Raw genomic sequence first — 24,423 nt, 5'->3', positions numbered from 1 at the left:
GAATAGACAGAAGCATTTCATATCCTGAGAAAGGTAGACTAACTTGTTCTGCATGCTATCTGGGCCTTCTTTTATTAACGGGCTACTGAACATGACTTCTAATTATTATTACCTTTGTGGAACCATCTGTTTTCCTAGGAATGTGATGGAAGTGTCCTCTTTAAGTAACCAAGAGATTCAGGAGTTGCCTGGGTTTGGAGTTAGAGAGTTGCCTCTGTTCTCCCCAGCTTATGCTGCTAAATTGTTGTGTGTGGGTGGAACAGCCTGAGAAATAATTTTGCTCATGTCTCTGATAACTTATGAGTGCCACAAGTTCCAGTAGGAGTGCAAACTGAAGAGCAGTGAGACTGTGAGAAGCCTCCTTGTCTATATGGATGCCAGAGTTAGCTGACTTCATGAATTTAGGGTACCAAAGCAGTGTTTGCTCTCAGCCTGTGGTCCAGTGCTAACCACCTCATTTCCGAGTATGCATGTGTGTGGCGGGCTGGGGATTGTCAGTGTGCATATATACTGCCTTCAGAACAGTGGCCACAAGTCAAGAGACAGGAATTTGGAGGTGGACACAGATGCGGTACAGGGTGATCTTTGATCAGTGCTTGTGTGTGGTTTCAGTCATTGACCTTAGGTGTTATTGCTCTGTGCACACTGGACCTTTGATCAAGGAACTTTATCTCAGTTGGTAGGTCTCTGTCTTTGTGAAGTAGAGGGAGAGGGTGGTATGTCTGTAGGAAAAAAGGCCTGTGATATTGACACTCGCTTTTTTTTTTTTTTTATATTGGAATCTTCTTAGCAACAAAACTGAAAATAATTTATATGACACTGTAAGTGCTGTATCCTTGGGCAATTTCTGTTTGTGCCATTGCCAGGCATTCCTTAAGAATGATTATGTTTTTCTTCTTCATTCTCCTCCCGGCTCATGATAGACTTCCTTCAGGTCAATTCCCTGTTCTAACTTTGGCCTTTAGTTACCTTACCGGATCTGAGTGACTTCTGAATGCCAGCTCATGGCAAGCTGTAGACACGGGTGCTCTCTGAACCCTAGTGAAGGCAGAATGGCCTTTCTATGCTGGCTTTGCTCACCTAAGCAGTACCTAGCCCCCTGAGCAATGGGAATTTATTTGAATTCTGCTCCAGTCCCTACTTTTATTACTTAGGTTTCCCAGTTTGGCATTTTGGTGAGTGGAGATACTCCCTTCATAGCCTGGTGTATATTTGTAGAGAAAATGCTATGTAAACTTTTGTTTTTACCCAGTTTTAGAGAATATCCCTCTTTTACAGCATTTCTTCTTAGAGGCCATTAAGCAAATCCCCTTCCTTCATATCTCTTTGCTCCTGTCTTCATTTTATCTCTGCTGTTATTTTAAAGACTGGGTGACATTGTGTGTATTCTACACAAAGGATAAGTATCTCTGTGTATTTGTGCTGCCCATGTGGCTGGAACTCCTCCAGGGCGAGTTCCTGATGAAGTGATTTAATTTCCCCTGACTGCTACCCTTGGAAATTTTGGACACTGTGATTGACACTTGTACAGAGGAGAAACCCGACCCACACTCAACTCCAGCCTCTAAAGGAAGGCAGGGGAAATGGTAGCTCTGTTGAGGAGTAAGAAGCCACGTGTAGGGAACTCAAGGACAGTTGCCAGTAGTGCCCCTGGGGCCCTCTGGCATTTCTTCTTAGGGACATGCAATGCTGGATTAAAATCAGGTATTGGGGTGAGTTACGCCCTCAATTTACTAATGAGGAAGATAATGGTCAGAACATTAGCGCAAACACAGATGACACTTTTTAGATGTATCCATAGGTTCATAAGAACTTTAGAACCAAGAGGTTTAAAGGAAATGCTGGCAGCTGAGAGTTTATTTTCAAATAGTGATCTCCCTCTTTTTCTCTAAGATTTCCATCAGGTTTATTGGAAACATTTTCAGTCAGCTAAACTGTATTTCACTAATGACTTTTCTTTGTGCCTATAATTTACCTCCATAAATAAACTGTACAGTACATTTTCAGACCATTTTAATGCTGTGCTTGTTGAAAGGCTGTTATCACTGCTTCTAGAAATCTGCCAATCTCTCATGGCCCCTTATGTAAAATGTTTTCACGTGTATTTGTGGCTCCTTGCTCCTGTGTATGCTTCTAATTAAATATTTACCAAACTGACTGTTTATTGGGAGCAGTGATGTCCACTTAAAGGAATGCTTAATGTCACTTAGAGACTCTTAGCATCTCCATGGGCCCTGTACTACGCTGGATTTTACCTCCTCCCTCAAAACAGATCAAAACGCCTGCCCATCCAGCAGGGAGCGGGGAGTTGGAGGTCCATTTTGTCAGAAATGCATCCAATGGTGTAAGCTAGCTGCTTGACTCCGTGCTTAGCAAGGTTTGTAAGCGCTATAGGTTAAGGTTCCATTGATGAAAATAAAATGTGCTCGAAATAGTTCTGACTGTGTGTGGGGGAGTGAGAAGGGTGATTGTAGATGGGAGAGAACAGCATAAATACATGTGAATAAACAACCAGCCTTAGCACCTAATTACAATGATTTGGAAGGGGGTGTTTCAGAATGTATCTTGGCTGGATTGGAGAGGTAGGGAGGGAGCACTGGCTATGTCTCTTTATCTTTGCGATGTAGCAAAGACAAATATAGAATTGTTTGTGAATGTATCTGTAAAACTTGTTTTAGTTTAAGATACAGTGAAGCTCAGAGATGTACTAATGGAACATATAAATTTCAGCTTTTGGTTGTGGTTATAAAAATAGTTTGCATCTACCAGTTGCTCATTATCTTTATAATAATATCAATACTCAACAGAAGCCCTAGTCATTAACTACGAGAGCAGACTTTTTTAACAGGGGTTTCCAGCCACCCAGTCACTATCCATCTGTTAGAATAAATTTCAGACACTAAGGTAAACAATTCTGGAATTACGGTGACAAATCAAGAGTTAATGAAATCTGGCCATTGAGTTGGTAGAAGTAGAAAAGTATCTTGATTTACCAAACTATTGAAGAGAATATATTTTACAATGATAGTTATAGGTTACAGGATTTTTTTTCCTTTATACAAATTTATTTTCAAACCCAAAATTGTCTTTTGGAACTGGGAAAAAAAAAAGCATATTACTATCTTTATGCACTTTCAGTTGCTGTCGAGTTATTGCTGACTGATGGTGACCCCACGTGTATCAGAGAACTGTGCTCTATAGGGTTTTCAGTGGCTGATTTCTTTAGAAATAGATTGCCCAACCTTTCTTCCAAGGAGCCTGTCTTAGTCATCTACCGTTGCTGTAATAGAAATACCAAAAGTGGATAGCTTTAACAAAGAGAAATTTATTTTCTCACAGCCTAGTAGGCTAGAAGTCCAAATTCAAGGTGTTAGCTCCAGGAGAGGGCTTTTTCTCTTGGCCCTGGAAGAAGGTCCTTGTCATCAATCTTCCCCTGAACTAGGAGCTTCCCCACACAGGAGCCATGGGTCCAAAGGATGCGCTCTGCTCCTGGCACTGCTTTCTTGGTGGGATGAGGTCCCCAACTCTCTGCTCGCTGCCCTTTTTTTTTTTTTTTATCTTTTGTAAGATAAAAGGTGGTGCAGGTCACACCCCAGGAAAACTCCTTTTCCACTGGACCAGAGATGTGACCTGAGCGAGGGTGTTACATCCCACCCTAATCCTCTGTAGCCATGGGCAGAGATTATGATTTTTTTTTATTGTGCTTTTTTATTGTGCTTTAAGTGAAAGTTTACAAATCAAGTCAGTCTCTCACACAAAAACCCATATACACCTTGCTACACACTCCCAATTGCTCTCCCCCTAATGAGACAGCCCGCTCCCTCCCTCTGCTTTCTCTTTTCCTGTCCATTTTGCCAGCTTCTAACCCCCTGTACCCTCTCATCTCCCCTCCAGGGAGGAGATGCCAGCATAGTCTCAAGTGTCCACGTGATCCAAGAAGCTCACTCCTCACCAGGATCCCTCTCCAAGCCATTGCCCAGCCCAATCCCTGTCTGAGGAGTAGGCTTTGGGAATGGTTCCTGTCCTGGGCGAACAGAAGGTCTGGGGGCCATGACCACTGGGGTCCCTCTAGTCTCAGTCAGACCATTAAGTCTGGTCTTTTTACAAGAATTTGAGGTCTGCATCCCACTGCTCTCCTGCTCCCTCAGGGGTTCTCTGTTGTGTTCCCTGTCAGGGCAGTCATCGGTGGTAGCCGGGCACTATCTAGTTCTGGTCTCAGGCTGATGTAGTCTCTGGTTTATGGGGCCCTTTCTGTCTCTTGGGCTCGTAATTACCTTGTGTCCTTGGTGGTCTTCATTTACCTTTGATCCAGGTGGGTTGAGACCAGTTATGCATCTTAGATGGCCGCTTGGTATCGTTTAAGACCCCAGACACCAGAGATTATTATGATTTATAACACACAGGAAAATCACAAAATGGAGAACAACTACACAATACTGGGAATCATGGCCTAACCAAGTTGACACGTATTTTGAGGGGACACAATTCAGTCTATGACACAGCCTCTAGGTGGACTTGAACCTCCAACCTTTCGGTTAGCAGCCTAGCATGTTAACCATTTATACCACTCAGGAACTCCCTTTCTAGTCTAGTTGGGTAATAAATTTTTAAAAAGGGAATGAAGGAGAAACTTTTTTTTTTTTTAATATACCTGGCTTTTCATACCACATATTTGCGTACCTGGTTTGAATGTTTACAAGGATTCATAAAATAACAAAAGCTCACAGGGGAAAATAAAGGTGGAGAGTTAGAACCATATAATGGAAGAATGAGGCTAAGAGTCACTGTGCCTTAGCAGATAGTGTGGGCTGACACAGTCTAAGATGGTAGCTGCAGGCCATGTGTTGCTACTGAGCTCTTGAAATGTAGCTGGTCCAAATTAAGATGTGCTGTGAGTATAAAATACACACTAGGTTTCAAGGACTTAGTATTAAAAAAAAAAAAAAAGGAGAAAATATCTCGTTATTTTTTTTTATATTGATAACATGTTGAAATGATAATGTTTTGGATATTTTGAGTTAAAGAAGAAATATTAAAAGTTATCTCACCTGTTTCTTTTTACTTTTTCAATGTTCCTACTAGAAAATTTAAGTGTCCTTATGTGGTTCGCATTTGTGACTCTTATTCTATTTCTATTAGACAGTGCTGGTCTAGGAGGAGGTAAGTTTGATGTCCTCCTCCAGTGCTGTGTCTGCTTGTCACTAAGCTGGGAGGTAGCTAAGAGTGGACCCAGAGGCAGGATCGGGGGCTCCCTAGCAAGCTATTTGGAAGCTCTTCCTTTACCTAGATAAATGGGTGATTGAAATGTGTTTAGAAAGTTTTAAAAATATATGCAGTACTACTCTTATATTCTTAGAATAATTACATAATATGCTTTATGTAAAAAATCAACAATAATGAAAAATGGAGGAAAAAAGATCAAGAATGCATAATTTAATTATTGAGGAGTATTAGGGAAGGTCCTATTAAGTCTAAAGCAAATGGAGACTTGTCTCTCTTTGATGTTCATTGCCTTCCTAATTTGGTAAGGTAGGACATTTCCTGCCCAAAATATTTGTCATTAATGTAGTAATTGATATGGTTCACGACACTCTGCTTCAATTATCTCTGGTAAATAAAATATCCAATAACTGGTACCTGCAAAATTAATCAGGAAAATGACTAAATAAATACTAAATAGTGTATCATTCTTTAAAATAAGTCTTCTCTAAATTGGGATAAAAATGTATGAGGTAAGCATATTCTTGTTTGTGTGGCTCCTTAAGGAGAAAGTATATTTGCATCTTTTTGCCTAATTTCAATAGTCTAATGATTTAAGTCAACATGTGTCTATTTATGCATATATGCATGTATGTATCTGTTTATTGACTTGTTTCACGAATACTAATTTAGCACTTACTTATTGCCAGGCACTGTTCTAAGAAAATCAGTATCCGCTTATCTAAAAATAACTGTCACTTATATAGAATTTACTATGAGTCAGGCTCTGTTCTAAATGCCTTATGTATATTAATGCATTTCTTCTCATAACAGCTCTGTGAGGAAGATACAGCTCTCATGTTAAACTGAAGCCCAGAAAAGTTAAGTAACCCATCCAAGTTTACACAGCTTGTAATGTAGACTTGGGAACCAAACCCGGCAGTCTGGCTGCACCACAGTCCATGTTCTTATTGAGGCTAACTGTTACTTTGTTAGTTTGTTCTAGGCTGCGTTAGTCGGATTTACACCAGATGAAGTAGTCTTCTCTGTATCAGGGGTTCTTAGAGGCTTCTCATAGCTTCCTGGAAATTCTGTCATAAGAGCGAGTGGTTGAGAGGCAGGGCGCTTATTACCGCTGCTGTGACCTTAGTACAGCTGTTTGTGATTGGCTGTGTGGAATAGAGGTGGGATTATGTGGTGGTTATGCAAAAGAGCCACACATAACTAACTGTCCCAGTCATATTAAAACTAAACTCAGGCTATGACGTGGAAACGTGAATATGTGGTTGTTTTTTCTTCTTACCTCATCTTTTATGCACAGGTAGTTCACGTTTGCCATTTCATTATCAGCAGGAGCATCATAACGTCTGTGAAGTGCCTGTGGTGGGTTGATATTTTTCCTGTGAGTAGTCATATGGAGAATCCTTAGAATTCCTTAGGTGTGGCCCAGAGTTTCCATTATTCTATTGTACCAAACTACTTCTGGACTTTATTAAAGATCGAAATGTAAATTTGGGCTTATTTAAGTTCTCATCTTTGTTCCTGTGAAGGGTTCCTAAAATTGCTTTCAAGGAAAATTCCATTATCTAATGGACCAAGGATGAATCATATTGCATGCTACCTTTTCTTATCTTCAGGAAACTCTTTGAGAAATAAATATGATAAATTATTTATAAATTGCTTGCTAAATCTGTCGTGGGGATGGCTTTGATTAAAGCAGTTCTCATTTAGCACTTTAGCCCAACTTCAAGATACTGTCCCTCCCTCCCCGGCCCAACACATCACACACATGGTTGAAATAAATACATTTTTGTTGTGTAAAACAGCAGAATGGTCAACACCTTGACAAAGTGCTCCTCAGAATGCCTAACCATCTCATTTCAAAGGTGTCTTTCAGACTTTGTCTGATGAAGGCTTTCTGATTCACATATTCGTTCATACAACAAATACTTCCTGCATACCCTCCTACCGTTTTGCAGGCCCTGTGCCAGCTGTTTCAGTGCATAAAAGACATGTCTCTAGTGGAGCTTACAGCCTATACATTCCAGCTTATTGTAGTGAGTGTAGCGTAAGGTGGAAATTACGAAGGTCTAACAAACCACTGAGGAGCCCTGATGGTGCAGTGGTTAAGCGCTTGACTGCCAACCAAAAGGTTGGCAGTTTTAACCCACCAGTTGCTCCATGGGAGAAGAGACCTGTCAGTCTGCTTCTGTAAAGATTACAGCCTAGGAAACCCTACAGGGCAGTTCTATTCTGTCCTGTAGGGTCACTGTGAGTCGGAATCGACTCAACAGCACACAGCAACAAAAAGAAACCACTGGAGTCCCTGGTAATGCAAACAGTTAAGTGTGTGGCTACTAGCCAAAAGGTTGGTGATTTGAACCCACCCCAGAGGTGCCTCAGAAAACAGGCCTGGCAGTCTGCTTCCCAAAAATCACAGCCTTGAAAACCCTATGGAGCAGTTCTGCTCTGCACACCTGGGATCTCCATGAACCAGAATCACTAGACCGTGACTAACAACAGTAAGAAACCAGTATATAGTAAACCAGGTCTGTCTAAGTAGCTTTTCAAATTTTAGACTAAGGCAATGCCCTGGAGTTCTAGTCTACTGCTCTCATTTTCCAGGCGAAGAAACTGTAACCCAAAGCTGTGAGGTGACTTATTTAGAAGGGAGTGACAGGTGGAACCAAGCAGGAGCCCGAGGTTCCTTGTGGTCATTGCTGTAAGCAGGGATCCAGCCCTGGGTCACTTACTTAGCCTTTGTGTCATATATATGTAAAATGATGTGTGCCAAACACCTTAGGAATACTTCTGCTTGGAGAATGAAGAACAAATCTGTATTAATTCATTTCTTCTCTTTAACCTATGTCATTCCATATGCGTTTACCCACAAGCGCAAAATTCAGGTTATCGTTTACTCAGAGACATTGCCAAGGTTTGCAGTTGTTTTAACGGAAACTGTTTAAACTTCAGTTCTTATTCAAGTGATTGATGGGTCAGTGATGAGTATCTACAGATGAAAACCTCCAAGATAGGGAAGTAGATCTCAGAATCCACAGGAGAGCGATATAAATGCTAATTATACATTGACTTAATTCCTGGTTTGTCGTAGCTGCTTGCAGGTGTGTACCTTGGCTGTGGCTCTATTCTCAGGGCCTCATTCGTATTTGAGATTTTCTTTAATAATGTTGCTTCTGCTCAGAGCTCTTTAATCTCTGAGTTATTTTCTGTTCTCTTTCTCTAGATATAGGAAAAATTTAGTTGGCAGATGAACGTGGTTGTTGGCTCTCTTTGTTAAAAAAAAAAAAAAAAATGTTAGCGAAGATTAAATTTTTTTTTTCTTCCCATTGATTTTCCTGAAAGATAGTCTGGGGACATCGCCTCACTGCGGACTTCTGGTCTGGAAGATGCACAGGTGTTCACTTTTGGTGGTTGTTCATGTGGACCCCTCCTTCTCCGTCCCTACCACCGTGACCCATGTGGCCTTCTGGATGGACTGGCATCCTTCTAGGCTGAGAGCTCATGGTGCTGCTCAATGTGTCTGTACTGAAAGGCTGCTGTCCCACCCCGTCCGCCTGCTGAGCCGGAGGCTTGGTATTGGCAAGTGCAAAGTAATCTTGAGATGCACTTAGTTTATTTTTAAGCTGGGCTGATTTTTTTTTTTTTTTTTTCCTGTTAGTAGAATTGGGGACCTCAGCTTGTTAGATGGATTAGGTGAAAACACAAGGGATATGGACCTCTTTCCTCTTCGCCAGGTATTTATTGACTTCCCACCAAATACTCCAGATTGTACCATACCCTGTGCCTATGCCCTTTTTAAACTTGGCCTTGAGATACTTTACATTCCATGGTGTGGGCTACCCTTGAGGTTTAGCTTCTGTACACATCTGATTTCCTAAGTGATTTTACCATGATTCCAGCAGATTTCCAAGTGATTTCCTGGCTGTCTCCATGCTTCTGAAGCTGTAGGTTAGTTGCCTTGGGGCAGGAAACTGAGGCTTTCTAAAAGCAATTGACTTGTTGTAGGGCCTTGCCTGAGGAGAGGTCCAGGGGGCATCAACTTAGAGCACATATAGGGTACTTCTACCCCTCCCAGGAATATGAGTCAGCCCTCCTACTCCTTACCTTGTCTTTGGCCTATATAACTCTGGCCACCTGTTTACAGGGAAACTAAACCTCTTTGTTGCAGGTACCAGTTGTTCAACCCCATCCCACCCACATCTGATCAATTTCCTTATATTTAAACCCTGGTGGCATAGTGGTTAAGTGCTACGGCTGCTAACCCAAAGGCTGGCAGTTTGAGTCCACCAGGTGCTCCCTGGAAACTCTGTGGGGCAGTTCTACCCTGTCGTATAGGGTCGCTATGAGTCAGAATCGACTCAACGGCAATGGGTTTGGTTTATTGCTTAGCTTTAGAGTAGCTGATAAGACCTGGCAATAATTTCATTGTGGACACCTGACTTCAGGAGTCAGTATTAGTTTCCTAGGGCTGCTGTAACAAAGTATCACAAACCAGGTAGTTTAAAATATCAGAGATTTATTCTCTTAACACTTCCAGAAGCTCCTTCCAAGGGCTGTAGGGAAGAATCCTTTACCTTTTCTAGCTTCTGGTGGTTACCTTCAATTCTTGGAGGTCTTGGCTTATGGCCAGCGTAACTCCACTCTCTGCCTCTGCCTTCATATGGTCTCTGTCTATCTCTGTGCCCGTATTTCCCTTTTCTTATAAGGACTTATTGGACTTAAGACCCACCCCCACCCTCAATCCAGCATGATCTCATCTTGACTTTATTACATCTGTTGTTGTTGTTAGGTGTTGTTGAGTCAGCTCTGACTCATAGTGTCCCTTTATACAACAGAAGGAAACACTGCCCAATCCTGCACCATCCTCACAATTGTTTTTATGCTTATAGCTACTGTGTCAGTCCATTTTGTTGAGAGTTCCTCTTTTTCCCTGACCCTCTACTTCACCAAGCCTGATGTCCTTCTCCAAGGACTGATCCCTCCTGGTAACACGTCCAAGTATGTGATACATTGTCTCGCAGTCTTTGCTTCTAAGGAGCATTCTAATTGTACTTCTTCCAAGACAGATTTGTTCGTTCTTTGGGCAGTCCATGGTATACTAAATATTCCCCAACACCACAATTCAGAGGCATCAGTTCATCTGCAAAGATTGTGTTTTCAAATAAGGTCACATTCACACATTTCTGGGTGGACATGGATTTTGGAGGGACACTTTTCAACCCGGTGCAGAGTCGTCTTTTTTTTTTCCCCCTGTTTTTATATGTTGTTATGGTTATGACAATACTTTTCTGAGAACAATTTACCTTAACCTCAGCCCTTAATTGGCTTTGTTTCCAATATGACTCCTTTTTGTTGCTTCTAAAACATTATTAGCTAGAATGTTCAAGTGATCTGACAGTTGGAATTTTGAGGCAGCTGTCCTTTATCAAATTTCCATATTCAGTTTTAAAATGAGTTTTTGAGGAGCAGACCGTTTGAAAGGATTTTAATGGTGCTCCCTGGCAGTGTGACTGAACTTTATGTCTGTACAACATGCTGTTTTTAAACTCATCAGTGGGAGCCGAAGAGGTGTTTGGAAATGGGGATTCTCGACTCTGAGACTGCAAAGATGCTTTCAGGCTGCTGACCCAATGTATCTCTTAGGTGTAGGTATGTAAGCCTTGGCTGTGACCTAGCCAAGGATACACCTTCATTCTGTAAAGATAGACCCTGTATGTTTGCTAACAGATACCACATACTTGTTTCTTTTGACACATAGCCATGTTTATCTTAGTATGCATAGCCTTCCTCTAGAGTGTTAGTTCCTTGAGGAACATCCTACTTCATGTGAGATAAACATTAGTCTTTCTTCTTCCAGCTCTTTGGGCAGTAGACTCTTTAGTTCACTTTCTCCTTTTTTTCCTCAGTTCTTCCCAATCTAAGACTATCTCCTGAAGAAGGATGAACAGCAGTCTGCGTTTGGTTGCAGGAGATTTGAGCGGAGGGGAAATGCGGCTTGTAAATTCAAAACCTAAAGGCTCTTCTGGTTCTATGCTTGTCTTTTTTCAAAACCTTCTGACTCCAACTGTGTTAGTATTGGGCCGAGCTAGCAGTGCTGCTTTGATTCAAGCATTGTGGTACCAGTGGCAAGCATCTTTGTGATTGTCCTCTTGTTGGTTCCTCTTGATTGTTCTTAACCTTGTCCTGGAGAACTTAAGACACACTGAAATTATATACAGTTTTTCTTTGGAGTCAATTCATTAAAGAAAACAAAAAAAAAACAAACAGATTTTCAAAGGATTCTGACCCAGAAAAAGTTAAAGAATGGCTTTACCATGTCTAGGAATCCTTTTTGTGCAGATTTACAAATCTTTGTCAATTCTTGTATCTGTGGGGCCATTAAATGCCCAGCTAGTTGTCTCTATTGGTATCAGCTGTCTTTTAATTGTTGCTTTTTAATCTTAGGCCCAGAAAATCAAGCCATGAGTGAGTTCCTCTCTTACAATTGTACAGGCATATGTGGCCCAACCCTAACACCGTCAATTCTTCGTTTCCAGGTCAACGTGACTGTGGACTACATTAGACCAGCCAGCCCAGCCACAGAGACGGTGCCCGCCTTTTCTGAGCGGACCTGTGCCACTGTCACCATTGGAGGAATGTGAGTGTTCAAGCCGGCAGGGACTTGGCTGATATGAGTCTCTTCTTCCTTTCTCCCTGCTTTGCTTTCTCTTGCTGATTCTCTCAACACAGTGGTTTATAATAGTTTATGTGCCAGTACCACTTTAAATTTGCAAAGTACTATATAATTGCTCATTAGCTAATTATTTACTTTTATTGTTTTTATTTATGATTTATTGGGCTCTATTTTTTTTATAGGGTCTCTGGAAATCCTGGTGGCATAGTGGTTAGGTGCTACGGCTGCTAACCATAAGGGTCGGCAGTTTGAATCTGCCAGGTGCTCCATGGAAACTCTATGGGGCAGTTTTACTCTGTCCTATAGGGTCGCTATAAGTCAGAATTGACTCAACGGCACTGAGTTTGGTTTGGTTTTATCTGGTCTCTGGAAATCCTAGTGGTGTAGTGGTTAAGTGCTACGGCTGCTAACGAAAAGGTCAGCAGTTCAAATCCAATGGGTGCTCCTTGGAAACTCTATGGGGAAGTTCTACTCTGTCCTATAGGGTTGCTATGAGTCAGAATCGACTCAATGGCAATGTGTTTTTATAGGGTCTCTGTGAGTTGGAATCAACTCGATGGCAGTGGGTTTGGGATTTACGTACTTGGCCAATGTAGTACACATTATTACTATTAATAATGCCATTTATTGAATGTCAACCAGACTGTAGGTACTATCCAAGATTTAGTTAGAAAAGTCTCTGCATCTTGGGTTCAGTTGTAGATACATACACACACCCACACCCACACACCCAAACTATCCAAGATTTAGTTAGAAAAAGTCTCTGCATGTTGGGTTCAGTTGTAGATACACACACACACACACACACACACACACACACACACCCCCAAACTATCCAAGATTTAGTTAGAAAAAGTCTCTGCATGTTGGGTTCAGTTGTAGATACACACACACCCACACCCACACCCCCAAACTATCCAAGATTTAGTTAGAAAAAGTCTCTGCATGTTGGGTTCAGTTGTAGATACACACACACACACACCCAAACTATCCAAGATTTAGTTAGAAAAAGTCTCTTTATGTTGGGTTCAGTTGTAGAGACACACACACACACACCCAAAAAAAGGAAGAATAAGGGAGGCTAATCGGATGTTTTCTTTGTATAGAGATGTAATCACTAGGTGACAGGTCTCCCTCCTCTACTCTGCTGCCTGTATTCTGGATATATTCCCAGGTCTCTTGCAGCCTAGCTGACGAACAGAGTCTTTCAAGTGCGGTATCTGGTAGGGAAGGAGGAACCCTGCTGGGCCATGCTTCCACAATAAATATTAGAACGATCAGTCAGTCCCCAATAGCAGTTCTCACTCTGCATAAAATATACCAGCATGGTAATTGTTTCCTTCTCTATTTAACGATCTTAAATGCTGTTTGTTACCAAACTGGTGTTTTTCTTTTCTTCAAAAGGGGCATAGTGGAGGGGAAGAATAGGCTTCTCATCAAAACAGGGATTGTCTTATTGAAAGTACAGCGAAGCCTGTTAGGAGCAACACCTCTAACTGCAGCACGCCTCTAAAAGGAATGAGACTCTTCCAGTGACTTCCTTGGTAGAAGCTCTCCCATCAAACAGCCTCTTTCCCCTCATTCTCACTGTCACCTTTGGAAATGACTCTTTTTAGCCACTGTTAACCACTGCGGTATTTCTTAATGTTGTTGATGTCCACACAACAAGCATAGATCTTATGTTTGTTAGAGGGAGTGCGATATAGGCTTTTGATGCCGTTCCCTGAAGACCATCACAGGGTCAGGTTTTGTTAGAAGCAGGTTGAAGGCAGATCAGATAAACTTTTGAAATAGGGAAAAACTAGGACCCATTTTGGTTATTCTTCTATCTATATAACTTGCACTAATGATTTATTACCAATTTGTTGTCACTTTTTTAGAACCAGATCCATACTTCCCAACTATGGAAAGCTGAAAAGTTTATAGTTCCCTATATGAAAAATTTTGCTGTCGCAAACAAGGAGCAGCCAATAGGTAATGGCTCCTGTTGTACCTAATTACTGACAAAAACGACAGCACTTCTGTAAAGATGCACATCTTTATTTTTGGTCTCCACCAGTGTTTACCTAACAATCCATTAGAGTAGATCGGCTCGTTTAGTTAAAATAAGTTTACACTGCTTAAGATGAGGTATTCTGGGAGTGTTCCATAGGGATTATGTTTTAATGGACAATTTGAGGCAGCTGGCTTAAATTTTTTCTGGAGCAGGATTTGTGGCGGCCTCTGTGGCATAAAACCTCAGGGTCTCAGCTGTGTTGATCCTGACCTTGACTGAGATTACTCCTTCATCCTGACTCTCTGCAGAGGTGAGGTGACTCTCTTTCACCTAATTTTGATTAGATTCCTGAATTTTTGGAAGAAGGTGTCAACCCCGTATTCTGTTGGGTCAGTTAACAATACAAGCTGGTTGGTCTAAATTGACAGCATAAAATATCTGTACTCTACGTTCATGACAGGGATGATAACCTTGACCTTTCTGCTTTCCAGTTTCTGTAATCGGATGGGAAGAAATACTATTTTTGTTTGATTTCTATACAGTGTATCGAGATACTTAACTTGTCTTCTTGGATTAGACTGGCCTGGCAGGCTATCTGGAAAGCTTTATGCATTTCCTCATAGAATTATTTTTACTGAGCTTCACCTTGTGGTTAAACGCTGGGCTGCAGTCAGGAGAAATACAGAAATTGCTGGTATTGTTGAGGCCATCTCTCCCTATAAAGTACGCTCCCTAAAGACAGTGATTTTTGTCTTTTATTCCCTGTGGTAGCCCCAGTATCTAGTGGATAGTAGCAGCTCAGTAAATTTGTTGAATGATTTGTTGACTGTATTGCACAGTGTTCCTTTATGAAGAATGCTAGGGAGTCCTTAGATGGCTCCTTACCTGGGATGGCTGTTTGTCTTGAGCTACAGGTTTACTTTGATCTCATCAATACTATGAAACTCGTAACTGATAGTTTTCCTCTTTAGTTTGGTTACTGGAAGCCCAGTGCCAAAGATAGAACATCTCTAATAGCAGCATACTTTTTGCACTGTAACCTTACTCTTAGCTTCTCTTTTTTTCCCTTTGCCATGCTTTTATTTTTATTTGCCTTTTTCCTGAACTTTTTATACTTTGCAAATCACTTCAAATAATATTGTAGAAAAGTTGAGGCATTAATAAATAAGAAAATCCAAATCACTCAGCTTACATTCAGAATTAAGGTATACTGGAAGCCTTCTAAGGATCTCTGGTGGTACAGTGGTTAAATGCTTGGCTGTTAACCAAAAAGTCGGCGGTTCAAACCTACCAGCCACTCAGCAGGAGAAAGATGTGGCAGTCTGCTTCCATAAAAATTACAGCCTTGGAAACCCTATGGAGCAGTTCCACTCTCCTACAGAGCTGCTGTGCGTCAGAATCAACCCAATGGCAGTAGGTTTGGTTTTTTGGCTTAGAAGGCAAAGAAGGGAATTATTTCAAAAAATACTTCTCAAATATTTTATTTTCGTTTATAATGTACACACCTTTTCAAATCATTGTTATATGGGCAGTATAGGTCAGCTGTTAGTATGGGCAGTATGACAGCTGTTTCATTTTTCTGGTACGTTCCTGTTTGGATGAGGGCTTAAAGTCAGTAATCACAGAACCCTAGATTTTTGTGATTTAGATCCCCTCATTTGTCACAGTTCTCTTGCTCGTTTATTTTGAGCCATTCCTCTTTATTGAATCTTTTTAAAGCATTCAGCTATTTTCCTAAACACAAGTTCTTTCTTTGTGTACTCATATTTCAATAATTAATACAATACTTAATGAAGTACATAATTAAGGAACAACCAAAAACAAATGACTTCACTGGTTCAGACAGAGGTGCACAGGTGTGTTAGTGAGGCCCTTGTCGGTGAGCAATAACCAGTAGGTTTTGCTGAGGGAAGCTAGTTATAAGAGCTTCTATGGTCTGCATTGCCTCTCTGAAAGGCAGGCTTTGTTTGAGCTTGTAGAAATGTTGCAGAATTAAGAAGAGATCCGATCCAGGTAATATCTGCCATGATATATGGATGTACACACATACTGTGAGTTCCTGTTATGTAGGTCTTCATAGCACCTACTGGCTTTCCAGTCATTTAAGTTGTCAGCTGGGCTTCTCTGACTGTGGAACAGCTTCTGTGAAGCTGGTGATACCAGGGAAATGAGAAGAAAGAGGCAGATGAGATGGAGTCTCTTACTGGGCTATTTCAATACAGATTTTTAGATGTATTTCACATGTCAAAGTGGGTGAATGTCTATGTCCTCAATAGGATTCAAGCTGATCCCTCTGTTCCTCCTCTTGATGTGTGGGAGGGAGTCGAGTCACAAGATCCTGGAGCGGCTTCCCTGGTGTGATGCAGGCTTTAGCTTGCCATCTCCTGCCCGCAGGGGAATCAATGAGAACAAGGTTCATAGTTCCTGTAGTAGATCAAAATTTTTTCCTTGATTAACTTCACTGTGGAGTTGGCAAGAGTTGTTATCTGTTAATCAAAACAGTTTAAATAAAAAATAAAAACATCAAACTTTGAGTGGTTTCTCATTCTCTGACTCCCGGGTTGGGAATTAGCTGATCCTTTCAGGCCTGGTTTGTGACATGAAGCTGTCAAGATGGTGCTTCCTGTTAATTACTTTTTATTGTATTTAAGACACTTAAATAACTCTTCTTGTGATTTAGTCTTCTGTGTAATTAGCTTCAGTGATTAAAATCTCGTTCTTTTGCTATTGCCAGAGCTTTGTGAAGAGTGAGATTTTTCTGGGGTGACCTTTCCCTGTGTTGGACTTCCCAATTACTTTGAGCTTCAATTTGGCAAACCCCTGTCATCTGTTAACTAGTTATTCATTTCTTTCTGCATATCACATTTTCAAAGAAAAGTTTTAGAATAAAATTTGTTCACATTTAGAAAGAGCCATCTAAAAGCTGTACCTTAGGGTCAACCTTCAATAAAGCTTAGAGTCAGGCATCCCACATACACACTCACCACTACCCCTCCCCACTTCGTCCCTGGAAAATTGTCACCTGTCCAGAAGGTATGATGCCACTTAAATATTTCCCCCATTCTTTCGTATTATATGACATATCTTACAGTGGTAGGAGATAATAGACAGGGTGCATTGTGGGAAAGTGGAAGAATGACATAGAGATGGAACTATGGAATAGGAACAATTGGAAAATGCCAGTCAATTTTCCGCACGGGGTTACAGTCTTTGGAGAGGCAGTTTGGTTTTGGTAGGAGTGTTAACCCTTCAGGCAGTTTCACTCCACTGCTTCCCTATAGTATCTCCCCCCTCAGCCCCTCCATGATGCACGTGTAGCCTCTCTTATTCCCCTTGATGCCTGTGGGAGGATGAGGCCGTACTACTAGAGATGTTGTTGGAGATCTGCTGGCATGGGAGGTCTTAGGTGACTCCTTTGCTCTAATGGTCATCACCAGCAGACTCAAAGCTGTCCTTAGGAACTTCCTTTGTATCTTCTTGGATTCTTCATAATAGAACTTGGCTTTATGCATATGAATCAGACTATGAAATGTGCAAGGAATATGACTTCCTTTGGCTTGTTTTCCCCCTTGGTTCCAATTTGCAAGGATACTTTTTTTCTTCAGCTGTTCTATTAGTGACTGAGGCATTAGATTAGGTCTTGTCCTTGGTCCACTAGAAAATTCCTTTTCTAATCCTAGTTGCATTTTTCTCAGCCACAGTAGGAATAAGTGTCATACAGTCCCCAGCTTTCCTGGCTCGAGTTCTGTAGCTTTAAGGCTTTCACTGTGAGGCCAAACGGTCCATCTCTTGGAGTTTTCAAATCTTTTGAACATACTAATATATGACTTTCAAGCTAAATTGAGGAAGAAAGTGAGTGGCCTCTTAAAACCCTATTTTTGGTCCTAGCATTCTTACTCAGTGAGGCCCACATCATCCTGAAGTCCCCTCCAGTGTCTGAGGAAGTGCAGTGGCAGCATTCATGTCAGTCTCTTGGTCACGGGGTAGGATCTAAGCTGCCAACCCTTTTCTCCACAGATTTATTGCTTACACTTCATCGTATTTAATCAAATTTAATTTTTTTCTTATACTTTTTTTTAATTTGAAAGAAAAAGACAATACCAGAATGAAGAACTTTTTCTTAGATGAGAACCATCTAGTCAACTCTTCCACATCTAAAAAGAGCAGCTTAGGTTGCTTTTGGAAGTTGTGACCTGGTTGGTTGTGTAACTAGGCTACTTCTGCTATGCATAGAAGGACACTTATCTACCATGCTGAGGACATTGGAAGCATCTGTGGCATTTAGTCTACAAATAGCTGAGTAACTGGACCTATCTCCTGGTATTTCAAGTATAGCAGTTGTTTTCATGGACTCATCTCATAAAACACTATGAGAAGGAACTTGGCTGTTGCACAGGATTCAGGCTTGGAGTCAGGAAAATACTACTGAGTTTCTAATAAATCTTTCAAGTATTTTTGTAGTATTTATGTATTTTCCACTCTGAAAGATAAGGAAATTGGAGCACTTCTCCCTCCTTTTAAAAAAGTTTTATTATTATTTTTCTATTACCAAGATTTATAGCATTTACTGCACTTCTCCTCTGTCATTGTAGTTATCTTCTAAGCTTTGTGTATAAGTTGATCCTAAAATCACTCCCCACCAAAATAGCAATAGATAATTGGTTAAGTCTTACTGCTAGACTAAGAAGTATGATACTGTGATTAGCCCTGTAGCAAAAGACACAGTTCTATGTTGCAAAATGCCCCAAACTAAAAAACAAACTTGTTGCTATTGAGTCAATTCCAATAAATGGTGACTCCATGGTAAAGGGTAGAACTGTTCAATGGGAATTTCTCGGCTGTAATCTTTATGGAAGTAGTTCAGCAGGCCTTCCTTCTTTGCAACGGCTGGATGGGTTCTAACCACCAACCTTTAGGTTAGCAATCGATTTTACAAACCACTTGCACCACCCAGGCCCTCTAAGAGATGTTAAATGAGTTCTCTCTCCCTTATCCTATTTGCTCTTCTTCATGTGTAGCTGCCGCTTATATCTCAGGTCATCCTTTTTGTGGTATTTCATTTCATTTCAATGAAGAACCTTGAGCAACTGTTCATGTGTGGTTGGTAAACTTTATGAATCCTTGTATGTCTGAAAATACCTTAATTTTGCCTGTATTCTTGGTTGTTAATTTTACTCTAAAATTCATTTTTTTCCAGAGAACTCTAAAGGCATTGTCTTCTATTATTTCATCAATGCTTACTTATGATTGTAACTTACTTTTTATGCCCCTGGAAGCTCTTATGATGCCCTGTTTATCTTTAGTTTTCTGAAGTTTTATTAAAATATTTCTAGGTGAATCTTATTTTTTCTGCTGCGTACTCAGTGGGTCTTTTAAATCTGAACACCAATGTCTTCAGCTCAAGGAGATTTTTTTCTGTTCTTTCTTGTATTATTTTCTTTTGTCTCTGCCCTCTGCTTCTGGAAACTGTACCTTATGCTTCATGTCTCTGGAAACTTTTCTCTCATTTAAAAAAAAAAAACTCTCTTCAACTTGTTCTTCAAGATTATTTGCTTAGCCAGCCAGCCATGCATATTGACGCATTCTCATTCATTCCCTCTCTCTTGCTTATTTATCCATCATTCATTTACTCACCCATTCATTAGTTCATTTGCAGGTATTTATGTAATGCTTAGTATGTAGAAAACACTGTGTTAGGCATCAGGTATATGTTGATAGTTTCAAAATGGAAGAGGTTTCCACACTTATAAAATTTTTAGAGGCCGTTCCCTTAATCTGTCCTGGTTTGTGTTGTTTTCATTTTAACACTCGTATTTAAACTTCTTGATCTCAAATTGTTTTGTCTTAATAGCATCCCATTCATAGTTTATAAATACAATATTTTCTCTGATATCTCTGAGGTTATTGTTTAAATTTTAAAACAAAACAAAAATCTCTGTTACCTATGTTTTCTGTTTCCCCCATGGTTAGATGTTCATTGTGTTCATTTTGTTCCTTTTCTTTTCGTAAGTCCTTCACTCTTGTGTGAGCTTTGATGTATATTTATGAAGGAAGGATGAGGCTGCTTCATACATGTTTTTGGTGTGGCGTTCCTCTGTGGTTGCATGGGTCATTGTCCCCAGGGGCTCTCTGTCAGGAAAGGCCTGAGTGGGCAGGGTGCCTGACAGTGTCTAGGCCTGGAGCAGAAGAAGCAAGTGAGTTGCAGACCCCAATGAGCTGTTAAAGCCAGGTGGCTTTCCTCTACTGGTAGTGAGCTTTAGTGGTGTGCTTCATGGGTGGGGTTCTGATGTGCTCGGCTAAAACTGTCTCAGACCTGAGGCCTCTGCTTTCCTCTCAGGCTGCAGCATCCATCTAAGGTCCTTCCCTGGGAAATCCCCTGCCGTCTCATCTATTATAACACATGTTTCTTTGAAGCGAATTATCTCAATGGCGTTGGTAAATTGGGCAGTGTCGTTGGTATAAAGTAGAAGTTGTGGTGGTTCATAAGCAGTATTCCCAAGAACTTGAAAGTATTGAATAATAAGGGATGTGCTTTCTGACGTTTAAGAGAAAGCGCTTAAAACTCTGGAAATCTGAGGTTGAAAAACCTGTAGCGGTAACTTCACTTCGGGTAAGTTGTGACTGCTTTAGTGGCTTCAAGAACCTCATGGCTTTCTGCCACGTTAAGCTCAGTAGCAAGGTGCAAGTGCAGTTGGAGAAGCTGTGAAGACATTTCCTCCAGTATTAAAACAATGAATGAGAAAGAAGGCTACACCCTGGATCCGATTTTAAATTGTGATTAAGATGGTCTCTGCTAGAAGCAAACCCCCTGCTACCTGATCTAGAAGGAGGAAGCATGAGAGCCCCAGGAGTTAGACTGCTCGGGCAGTAGAGATTTAACTGTGCCTGTATTTTTTGTATTTTTAGTAAGATCCTTTTTGCCAGAGCCTGGGCTACAGAGCTTCATAGGGATTAAGCGATCTGCCCATAACCCTATTTTTCCCACAAGCCCTGTTTGTTTGATTGTTTTTTTTTTGTTTCTTTGTTTTTGGGCGGGGAGGGGGGGGTTGGTGGTGGGTGCAATTTTGTGGAATGTGAGATTTTCAGGAACACACCTACAAGTAAGTATGCCGTAGCAGAAATTCCTGTACTATCTTGTAACAGTATTTCTTGGGCTTTAGCTAGGGGTCAAAATTCTCTGCTCTTGGCAGTTTCCTGGACATTGGGGTAGTGGGAGAGGCTGGCCGGCCCAGCTCTTCCAAATGTGGTTCCTGATGAATTGCTTCAATGAAGCCCCTAAAGCCTACCTACTCAAGTCTTTTGTACTTGTCAGTAAAGGCCCTTCCTTAGTGTTTGTGCTACGGTTTTCACCCGCTACCTGATCCCCTCTGCTTTCTGTCCTTCAGGGTTTGTACAAATTTTCTTATATGCCGTTAACATCCTTTCTTGCTTTCCAGTCCCATTAGGGCTTTATTTTTTTCTCATTTCTGTTTTTTCTGTCATTTCAATGGGCTCTTATAAAGGATGGGATGTGGACATATGTTCTTAGTCTCCCATTCTGACCTTTTGGCGAGTGCAGTTGGCATAAGGAGCAGAGACGTTTGACACGATTACCAATAATCACAAATCGTGAGTCTTTTATATGTCATTTCTCACCTCTTTTTCTTTACATTTCACATGGTCAGCACAGTACAAAGGGGTAAGAGAAATTGTTGTTGTTAGGTGCCTTCGAGTCAGTTCCGACTCATAGTGACCCTGTGCACAACAGAACGAAACACTGCCCAATCCTGAGCCATCCGTGCAATCATTATTATCCTTGAGCTCATTCTTGCAGCCACTGTGTCAGTCCACCTCGTTGAGGGCCTTCTTCTTTTCCGCTGACCCTGTACTCTGCCAAGCATGATGTCCTTCTCCAGGGACTGATCCCTCCTGACAACATGTCCAAAGTATGTAAGACGCAGTCTTGCCATCCTTGCTTCTAAGGAGCGCTCTGGTTGTACTTCTTCTAAGACAGATTTGTTCGTTCCTTTGGCAGTCCATGGTGTGTTCAATATTCTTCTCCAACACCACAATTCAAAGGCATCAATTCTTCTTCGGTCTTCTTTATTCATTGTCCAGCTTTCACATGCATATGATGCAATTGAAAATACCGTGGCTTGGGTCAGGCGCACCTTAGTCTTTAAGGTGACATCTTTGCTCTTCAACACTTTAAAGAGGTCCTTTGCAGCAGATTTGCCCAATGCAATGTGTCTTTTGATTTCTTGACTGCTGCTTCCCTGGCTATTGATTGTGGATCCAAGTAAAATGAAATCCTTGACAACTTCAATCTTTTCTCCGTTTATCATGATGTTGCTCATTGGTCCAGTTGCAAGGATTTTTGTTTTCTTTATGTTGAGGTGCAATCCATACTGAAGGCTGTGGTCTTTGATCTTCATTAGTAAGTGCTTCAAGTCCTCCTCACTTTCAGCAAGCAAGGTTGTGTCATCTGCATAACGCAGGTTGTTAATGAGTCTTCCTCCAATCCTGATGCCCCGTTCTTCTTCATATAGTCCAGCTTCTTGTTTGCTCAGCATACAGATTGAATAGGTATGGTGAAAGAATACAACCCTGATGCCTGCCTTTCCTGACTTTAAACCAATCAAAATCCCCTTGTTCTACCTGAACAACTGCCTCTTGATCTATGTAAAGGTTTCTCATGAGCACAGTGAAGTGCTCTGGAATTCCCGTTCTTCACAATGTTATCCACAATTTGTTAATGATCCACACAGTCGAATGCCTTTGCATGGTCAATAAAATACAGGTAAACATCCTTCTGGTATTCTCAGCTTTAATCCAGGATCCATCTGACATCAGCAGTGATATCCCTGGTTCCATGTCCTCTTTTGAAACCGGCCTGAATTTCTGGCAGTTCCCTGTCAACATACTGCTGCAGCCTTTTTTTTTTTTTTTTTTGAATGATCTTCAGCAAAATTTTGCTTGTGTGTGAAATTAATGATATTGTTCTATAATTTCCACATTCGGTTGGGTCACCTTTCTTGGGAAAAGGCATAAATATGGATCTCTTCCAGTCATTTGGCCAGGAAGCTGTCTTCCATATTTCTTGGCAGAGACGAGTGAGCACCTCCAGCTCTGCATCTGTTTGTTGAAACATCTCAGTTGATATTCCATCAATTCCTGGAGCCTTGTTTTTTGCCAATGCCTTCAGAGCAGCTTGGACTCCTTCCTTCAGTACCATCGGTTCCTGATCATATGCCACCTCTTGAAATGGTTGAACATCAACCAATTCTTTTTGGTGTAATGACTCTGTGTATTCCTTCCATCTTCTTTTGATGCTTCCTGCATCGTTTAATATTTTCCCCATAGAATCCTTCACTATTGCAACTCGAGGCTTGATTTTTTCTTCAGTTCTTTTAGCTTGAGAAACGCCGAGCGTGTTCTTCCCTTTTGGTTTTCCATCTCCAGCTCTTTGCACATGTCATTATAATACTTTATATTTTTTCTCAAGACGCCCTTTGAAATCTTCCATTCAGTTCTTTTACTTCATAGATTCTTCCTTTTGCTTTAGCTGCTCGACGTTCGAGAGCAAGTTTCAGAGTCTCCTCTGACATCCATCTTGGTCTTTTCTTTCTTTCCTGTCTTTTCAGTGACCTCTTGCTTTCTTCATGGATGATGTCCTTGATGTCATTCCACAACTCGTCTGGCCTTGGGTCACTAGCGTTCAGTGCGTTAAATCTGTTCTTCAGATGGTCTCTAAATTCAGATGGGATGTACTCAAGGTCATATTTTGGCTCTTGTGGACTTGCTCTGATTTTCTTCAGTTTCAGCTTGAACTTGCATATGAGCAATTGATGGTCTGTTCCACAGTCGGCCCCTGGGCTTGTTCTGACTGATGATATGGAGCTTTTCCATTGTCTCTTTCCACAGATGTAGTCAAATTTGATTTCTGTGTGTTCCGTCTGGTGAGATCCATGTTTATAGTCACTGTTTATGTTGGTGAAAGAAGGTATTAGCAATGAAAGAGTCGTTGGTCTTGCAAAATTCTATCATTCGATCTCCAGCATTGTTTCTGTCGCCAAGGCCATATTTTCCAACTGCTGATCCTCCTTCTTTGTTTCCAACTTTCGTGTTCCAATCGCCAGTAATTATCAATGCATCTTGATTGCATGTTCGATCAATTTCAGATTGCAGCAGCTGATAAAAATATTCTGTTTCTTCATCTTTGGCCCTAGTGGTTGGTGTGTAAATTTGAATAATAGTCGTATTAACTGGTTTTCCTTTTAGGCGTATGGATATTAACCTATCACTGACAGCACTGTACTTCAGAATAGATCTTGAAATGTTCTTTTTGACGATGTATGCAACACCATTCCTCTTCAAGTTGTCATTGCCAGCATAATAGACTATATGATTGTCCGATTCAAAATGGCCAATACCAGTCCATTTCAGCTCACTAATGCCTAGGATATCGATGTTTATGTGTTCCACTTCATTTTTAACAGTTTCCAATTTTCCTAGAGGAATAGGAATGGAATTTTTATAGATTTTCCCATCTTCC

The 24,423-nt window shown here is 41.0% G+C and overlaps 1 protein-coding gene across 1 annotated transcript in view; it reads left to right on the top strand.

Moving 5' to 3' along the window:
• Nucleotides 1-24,423, top strand: part of SND1 (staphylococcal nuclease and tudor domain containing 1) — a 496,139-nt gene that overhangs the window by 212,443 nt on the left and 259,273 nt on the right. Inside the window, exon 12 of the mRNA XM_049894741.1 lies at nucleotides 11,757-11,857. Coding sequence (XP_049750698.1) covers nucleotides 11,757-11,857 — 101 coding nt within the window. The remainder of the gene's footprint in view (nucleotides 1-11,756; nucleotides 11,858-24,423) is intronic.

The sequence above is a fragment of the Elephas maximus genome, chromosome 8 (genome assembly GCF_024166365.1).
Source record: "Elephas maximus indicus isolate mEleMax1 chromosome 8, mEleMax1 primary haplotype, whole genome shotgun sequence".
NCBI classification, from domain to species: domain Eukaryota; kingdom Metazoa; phylum Chordata; class Mammalia; order Proboscidea; family Elephantidae; genus Elephas; species Elephas maximus.
The sequence above is the reverse complement of the archived record's forward strand: the minus strand, read 5'-3'. Positions and strand labels throughout refer to the sequence as shown.